At 53.0% G+C, this 7,327-nt stretch overlaps 2 protein-coding genes across 2 annotated transcripts; both read right to left on the bottom strand.

Annotated features, from left to right (window-relative positions):
* Positions 1-796: 796 nt before the first annotated feature.
* On the bottom strand, positions 797-2,125 carry LOC128072174 (heat shock transcription factor, X-linked-like). The gene is made up of 2 exons (XM_052665703.1): positions 1,613-2,125; positions 797-1,183 (listed from the first exon to the last, which is right to left on the bottom strand). Exons 1-2 carry the CDS (start codon positions 2,123-2,125, stop codon positions 806-808), a joined length of 891 nt encoding a protein of 296 aa, XP_052521663.1. The 3' UTR covers positions 797-805.
* A 2,507-nt stretch (positions 2,126-4,632) lies between these two features.
* Positions 4,633-6,059, bottom strand: LOC128072700 (heat shock transcription factor, X-linked-like). The gene is made up of 2 exons (XM_052666765.1): positions 5,440-6,059; positions 4,633-5,010 (listed from the first exon to the last, which is right to left on the bottom strand). Exons 1-2 carry the CDS (start codon positions 5,950-5,952, stop codon positions 4,633-4,635), a joined length of 891 nt encoding a protein of 296 aa, XP_052522725.1. The 5' UTR covers positions 5,953-6,059.
* Positions 6,060-7,327: the final 1,268 nt, after the last annotated feature.

Below are 7,327 nucleotides of genomic sequence, written 5' to 3'. Positions count from 1 at the left end.
TTCAAATTGATGTATTAACTGTAGAGAATACTTATATATCCAAGGAATAAAATTTGATAAGGTCTTTCCCCATTTTATTTTAAAATTAACAGAATCAGAAAATGAGAGAATTACAAATATGCAGGGGCAAGGAAGGATCTCTCCAGTCTAGAGAGGGACATCAAAGGAGCCTGCATCCACGCTTACTTTGGTACAGGGGCACATACCAGTTACACCAGTGAATAAAGGGCTAATTGGCTTTATTCCTAAAAGGGCAGAAAGTAGTTGAGCACGAAGAATGGGAAAGATAAGGGCTACCTCAAGCGTAACCCAAGGAGCCTGCTGATTGGCCCAGGAGCCACATCCTAGAAGCCCTCCTAGAAACTGAACCGCTTGAAGCTGCCATACTTCCTCCAAGTACACGCGGGCCAGAAGGAAGTGCACAGCGAGGACGGCACACCTCCTGGCCCTGGGCCACCGGGGCACCCACCCACCCAGCCACCCACCCCCCCCCTACCCCCAGAGGAGAGGCAGGCACAGGGACCAGGCACTTTGCGCTGCTCCAGCTGCACACCTGCACGCCCCGTGCTCCCATCACTCCGTGCATCAGGCTTGCTTTGCACAGTGCCTGCTTCGCGTTTGGCACCTTTGCCAAAACCCACGGGGCGGGGATGGGGGAAACTCATGGAAGGCTCCCTGAAGGCACCCCCCCCCTCTTGGGCGTAGCAAGAGTAGCCTTCGGTCAGACCGAAGAAACAGGACGGGACAAGGGAGAAGCATTTTAAAGGTTTATTTTCTAAACTACGGCTCTACACTATCTCCTACACTACTGCTGCCATCGGCAGCGCTTCCTGGGGCGCAAGTTGTAGCGGCGTCCAACTCCATCACCCCCAGCTCCGCTATCGGGTCTCAGCCCCGGTGGAAAAGGACCGCTTGGTGCTGGACGTCTGCTGTGATGTGCAGCAGCAGCAGCAGCAGCAGGAGCAGCATTGCAGCTGCCGACAGGGAGCTGACTGCCCGCCCGTGCAGCAGCGCCTGACTGCATCTCTGGCTGCAGGCTTCTGCTCTGCTGGCCCTCCTGCCAACCCCACTGGAAGGCCTGCAAGGAGGAAGCTGGTCTCCTCCTAGCTCCAAGACTCCGCTTGAATCTTCTTTGGCACTGGAGACGATCTCTCTGGAAATAGGGATGATAGTAGCAGAGTAACTGCAAAATGCAAAGAGGAAGAGTTAGTCACCACCATTTCAAGACTGGGAAAACAAAGATACAAGACATAGGAATTGGAATCTCAAGAGACCGTCGGAGCGGACTCTCAGGGGCCGTTTCCACACGAAAGAATTCAGTTGCACACCTTTGTTTCATACGCACAGCCACGTCCCGTGCCATTCTGTCACACTGCCCCTGTGCTGCCACCTCTCGTGGGCCAACATAAACGAGGAGGCACTACGTGCAGAGCAGCCCTTGTAACAACCACCCCTGCTTGCATTTCTCTCATTTGCCAGCCGCAGAGTAATGGAGGGTTCTCAGAAGCACAAGTAGCCAAGTGTCACCAGCTGTCAGCCACCTCACTTTGCACTGACTGGCCACCAATGCCGCTGTGCCGAGAGCCATCTCACAGCTAGAGGGACTACGTACCTGGCTCGGAGTGGAAATTGATGCTCCCTGTGCTAGGAACTGAGCACATGGGGCAGACGTTGGCAAATCCGCGTCCGTGATGTAGAAGCCATGCTGATGAAGGCGACGGACAAAATCTTTCATGTTGCCAACATCAAAGACTTGGAGAGTTCCTCCCCTGGCCAGTACTTCCGCTCTGAAGAACGCCTCCTCAATCACAATGAAGTCTCCCTCATCGCCCCACCGAATGGACTGGAAGCCAACACTTTCAACAACTTTCCAGAGGGTGTTGAGAAAGGAGCACGCTGTCACGTCACTGTCATAGCCGCAGCATTGCTCAGAGAGACGGCGGCATCGTCTTTTGGCACTGACTTCCCCGGGAGAAAATGGGGAAGCCTTCTCCTCCTGGAGAGGTCCAAGGGCAGCATGCGCAGCTGCTCTTTTAGCACCGAGTCGGCGGGCAGCAGATGCCGAGACTGCCGCCTCGGTGCTTGGAACAGAGACACCCGATGTTTCTGAGGAAGGTGTCTCCATTGGAAGTCGGAATTTGTCACCTGGGCAGAAATTCCTGTCCACAACCGCACGCGCAGCCAACAAGGCTTGTCCTCCCACCAGCAGCAGGAAGCGCACAGCCAGCAAGGCTTGTCCTCCCACCAGCAGCAGGAAGCGCACAGCCAACTAGGCAAGTCCTCCCACCAGCAGCAGGAAGCGCACAGCCAACAAGGCTTGTCCTCCCACCAGCAGCAGGAAGCGCACAGCCAACAAGGCTTGTCCTCCCACCAGCAGCAGGAAGCGCACAGCCAACAAGGCAAGTCCTCCCACCAGCAGCAGGAAGCGCAATGGCACCCGTGCTGCGTGCAGTGGGGCCTTCACAAACGTCTCCATGGAGACGTTCCACAGCGTCACAGTCGCATCACAGAGCACAGAACGTTTGCTGGCAAAATGGGGCAGCCAGATTCACGTTAATGAAGGAAATAGGATCCCAGATATTTATGCTCCCCAAACCAACACATAAAAAGATACCTGCATTTTCCTCCCCGAGGAGTATTCCTTTAATAATGCCCTCACTGGCTTTATATATATATGTATTATATAAATACGTAGGCAGACATACATGCATATGCAGCCATGGAGATATCTGTGTATGGCCTAACAGGTGTTTTCTGTGTTTGACTATAGGAAGCAAATGTGAGGAATATGGCTTACATGTGATAAAGACGAAGGAATTCCTCCGATCCCTTCTTCTGTAGAGATTCATTCGTACTTCTCCTGTCCTGTGTTCCCCTCTTAGGGAAAATTCAAGAGGAATCATGCTTAGACACCACAGTCTTGTCTTGTACTGGTCACTCCGTGGTTCAGAGCAAGCCAAGATGGTGCCTAGCACATGGTGAACACACTTCTCTGATTTCTCCAACCGTCCCGTAATCCAAGGTCCTTCCCTTCCCTCTAAATTGCCCAGTTTTTACAATAGCACATCATGAAGAGCAGGTGGCCAACAGAAAGATCATCAGAGGAAAGAAGAGCTCCTCTGAGGAATTCTCATATCTAGGCGCTGATTGAGTGAGAAACCCTTCAAAGAGGTAGAGAGTCAAAGGTTCCCTCACGTGGAAGCACAGCAAGCAATAAATGACATGGGTGATATCTAGCTTGTAAGTGCTGTATTTCTCTGCAGCCCTTGGCAGTGAATATGTACCAATGCAATAGGGAATGCACGAGCCTGCTTTTCCCCATCAAACCAGCAGCACAGGCAACAGGAGAGGGCGTTTTCTGAGCGGCAATCTTTTGTTCCCTTTGCAGAGCTCCCAAGTTACACGGCTGTCCCCCCTCCCCCCACTCTGCAAAGAGAAAACACTTTCGAGAGTTTGGGAAATACTTGGTAACATTTGCCCCCTTCTCCTGATGTCTTGATGAAAACGTTTGCGTTCTTTTCAAGCTCCAAGTCCACCAGCGCCTGATCACCTACTACACACCTCTTTTTTTCCTCTACTGAAGACAGAGTATCTCTTTAAAGCTCCTCCGCAAGTGTTTGAGTCCCTCCTCTGTAAGCAAAGGAAACAGTGGCAGACTTCAACACAACCTCCTCACACGCCTTCTGTGACAAACAGACTAAGCTGCGCTGCGCTCCAACTCCTTGTCCCAGGAAGGCAGGCATTTGCTATAGCACAAATGATTGCACTCCAACACGTTCTGCACGTGAGCCTCCTGTTAGCACAGACAAATACCAGCCCCTTGCAGCTCCGCTTTCTCTGACACAATTGGAAGTGAGTCCAATGCACGCAACGTGCACTTCATCACCGGGTCTGCAGGTGAGCCAAGCCACAAGTAGCAGCGATGTAACACAAGGCCATGTGTGCTGTCTAAAGCATTCCCTCTGATGAGGTGGGTTCTCTCCAGCTAGAGGGGGTCATCAAAGGAGCCTGCATCCACGCTTACTTTGGTACAGGGGCACATACCAGTTACACCAGTGAATAAAGGGCTAATTGGCTTTATTCCTAAAAGGGCAGAAAGTAGTTGAGCACGAAGAATGGGAAAGATAAGGGCTACCTCAAGCGTAACCCAAGGAGCCTGCTGATTGGCCCAGGAGCCACATCCTAGAAGCCCTCCTAGAAACTGAACCGCTTGAAGCTGCCATACTTCCTCCAAGTACACGCGGGCCAGAAGGAAGTGCACAGCGAGGACGGCACACCTCCTGGCCCTGGGCCACCGGGGCACCCACCCACCCAGCCACCCACCCCCAGAGGAGAGGCAGGCACAGGGACCAGGCACTTTGCGCTGCTCCAGCTGCACACCTGCACGCCCCGTGCTCCCATCACTCCGTGCATCAGGCTTGCTTTGCACAGTGCCTGCTTCGCGTTTGGCACCTTTGCCAAAACCCACGGGGCGGGGATGGGGGAAACTCATGGAAGGCTCCCTGAAGGCACCCCCCCCCTCTTGGGCGTAGCAAGAGTAGCCTTCGGTCAGACCGAAGAAACAGGACGGGACAAGGGAGAAGCATTTTAAAGGTTTATTTTCTAAACTACGGCTCTACACTATCTCCGACACTACTGCTGCCATCGGCAGCGCTTCCTGGGGCGCAAGTTGTAGCGGCGTCCAACTCCATCACCCCCAGCTCCGCTATCGGGTCTCAGCCCCGGTGGAAAAGGACCGCTTGGTGCTGGACGTCTGCTGTGATGTGCAGCAGCAGCAGCAGCAGCAGGAGCAGCATTGCAGCTGCCGACAGGGAGCTGACTGCCCGCCCGTGCAGCAGCGCCTGACTGCATCTCTGGCTGCAGGCTTCTGCTCTGCTGGCCCTCCTGCCAACCCCACTGGAAGGCCTGCAAGGAGGAAGCTGGTCTCCTCCTAGCTCCAAGACTCCGCTTGAATCTTCTTTGGCACTGGAGACGATCTCTCTGGAAATAGGGATGATAGTAGCAGAGTAACTGCAAAATGCAAAGAGGAAGAGCTAGTCACCACCATTTCAAGACTGGGAAAACAAAGATACAAGACATAGGAATTGGAATCTCAAGAGACCGTCGGAGCGGACTCTCAGGGGCCGTTTCCACACGAAAGAATTCAGTTGCACACCTTTGTTTCATACGCACAGCCACGTCCCGTGCCATTCTGTCACACTGCCCCTGTGCTGCCACCTCTCGTGGGCCAACATAAACGAGGAGGCACTACGTGCAGAGCAGCCCTTGTAACAACCACCCCTGCTTGCATTTCTCTCATTTGCCAGCCGCAGAGTAATGGAGGGTTCTCAGAAGCACAAGTAGCCAAGTGTCACCAGCTGTCAGCCACCTCACTTTGCACTGACTGGCCACCAATGCCGCTGTGCCGAGAGCCATCTCACAGCTAGAGGGACTACGTACCTGGCTCGGAGTGGAAATTGATGCTCCCTGTGCTAGGAACTGAGCACATGGGGCAGACGTTGGCAAATCCGCGTCCGTGATGTAGAAGCCATGCTGATGAAGGCGACGGACAAAATCTTTCATGTTGCCAACATCAAAGACTTGGAGAGTTCCTCCTCTGGCCAGTACTTCCGCTCTGAAGAACGCCTCCTCAATCACAATGAAGTCTCCCTCATCGCCCCACCGAATGGACTGGAAGCCAACACTTTCAACAACTTTCCAGAGGGTGTTGAGAAAGGAGCACGCTGTCACGTCACTGTCATAGCCGCAGCATTGCTCAGAGAGACGGCGGCATCGTCTTTTGGCACTGACTTCCCCGGGAGAAAATGGGGAAGCCTTCTCCTCCTGGAGAGGTCCAAGGGCAGCATGCGCAGCTGCTCTTTTAGCACCGAGTCGGCGGGCAGCAGATGCCGAGACTGCCGCCTCGGTGCTTGGAACAGAGACACCCGATGTTTCTGAGGAAGGTGTCTCCATTGGAAGTCGGAATTTGTCACCTGGGCAGAAATTCCTGTCCACAACCGCTCGCGCAGCCAACAAGGCTTGTCCTCCCACCAGCAGCAGGAAGCGCACAGCCAACAAGGCTTGTCCTCCCACCAGCAGCAGGAAGCGCACAGCCAACAAGGCTTGTCCTCCCACCAGCAGCAGGAAGCGCACAGCCAACAAGGCTTGTCCTCCTACCAGCAGCAGGAAGCGCACAGCCAACAAGGCTTGTCCTCCCACCAGCAGCAGGAAGCGCACAGCCAACAAGGCAAGTCCTCCCACCAGCAGCAGGAAGCGCACAGCCAACAAGGCAAGTCCTCCCACCAGCAGCCGGAAGCGCAATGGCACCCGTGCTGCGTGCAGTGGGGCCTTCACAAACGTCTCCATGGAGACGTTCCACAGCGTCACAGTCGCATCACAGAGCACAGAACGTTTGCTGGCAAAATGGGGCAGCCAGATTCACGTTAATGAAGGAAATAGGATCCCAGATATTTATGCTCCCCAAACCAACACATAAAAAGATACCTGCATTTTCCTCCCCGAGGAGTATTCCTTTAATAATGCCCTCACTGGCTTTATATATATATGTATTATATAAATACGTAGGCAGACATACATGCATATGCAGCCATGGAGATATCTGTGTATGGCCTAACAGGTGTTTTCTGTGTTTGACTATAGGAAGCAAATGTGAGGAATATGGCTTACATGTGATAAAGACGAAGGAATTCCTCCGATCCCTTCTTCTGTAGAGATTCATTCGTACTTCTCCTGTCCTGTGTTCCCCTCTTAGGGAAAATTCAAGAGGAGTCATGCTTAGACACCACAGTCTTGTCTTGTACTGGTCACTCCGTGGTTCAGAGCAAGCCAAGATGGTGCCTAGCACATGGTGAACACACTTCTCTGATTTCTCCAACCGTCCCGTAATCCAAGGTCCTTCCCTTCCCTCTAAATTGCCCAGTTTTTACAATAGCACATCATGAAGAGCAGGTGGCCAACAGAAAGATCATCAGAGGAAAGAAGAGCTCCTCTGAGGAATTCTCATATCTAGGCGCTGATTGAGTGAGAAACCCTTCAAAGAGGTAGAGAGTCAAAGGTTCCCTCACGTGGAAGCACAGCAAGCAATAAATGACATGGATGATATCTAGCTTGTAAGTGCTGTATTTCTCTGCACCCCTTGGCAGTGAATATGTACCAATGCAATAGGGAATGCACGAGCCTGCTTTTCCCCATCAAACCAGCAGCACAGGCAACAGGAGAGGGCGTTTTCTGAGCGGCAATCTTTTGTTCCCTTTGCAGAGCTCCCAAGTTACACGGCCGTCCCCCCTCCCCCCACTCTGCAAAGAGAAAACACTTTCGAGAGTTTGGG

The sequence above is a fragment of the Tympanuchus pallidicinctus genome, unplaced genomic scaffold (genome assembly GCF_026119805.1).
Source record: "Tympanuchus pallidicinctus isolate F22 unplaced genomic scaffold, pur_lepc_1.0 scaffold7, whole genome shotgun sequence".
Lineage (NCBI taxonomy): Eukaryota > Metazoa > Chordata > Aves > Galliformes > Phasianidae > Tympanuchus > Tympanuchus pallidicinctus.
The sequence above is the reverse complement of the archived record's forward strand: the minus strand, read 5'-3'. Positions and strand labels throughout refer to the sequence as shown.

What these genes read in the sequence shown, in the direction of transcription:
- LOC128072700 (XM_052666765.1), bottom strand. Translation starts at nt 5,952, where the DNA reads ATGGAGACACCTTCCTCAGAAACATCGGGTGTCTCTGTTCCAAGCACC. An exon ending in CAATTTCCACTCCGAGCCAG is followed by an intron (nt 5,011 to 5,439) that starts GTACGTAGTCCC and finishes TGCATTTTGCAG; the next exon opens with TTACTCTGCTACTATCATCC.
- LOC128072174 (XM_052665703.1), bottom strand. Translation starts at nt 2,125, where the DNA reads ATGGAGACACCTTCCTCAGAAACATCGGGTGTCTCTGTTCCAAGCACC. An exon ending in CAATTTCCACTCCGAGCCAG is followed by an intron (nt 1,184 to 1,612) that starts GTACGTAGTCCC and finishes TGCATTTTGCAG; the next exon opens with TTACTCTGCTACTATCATCC.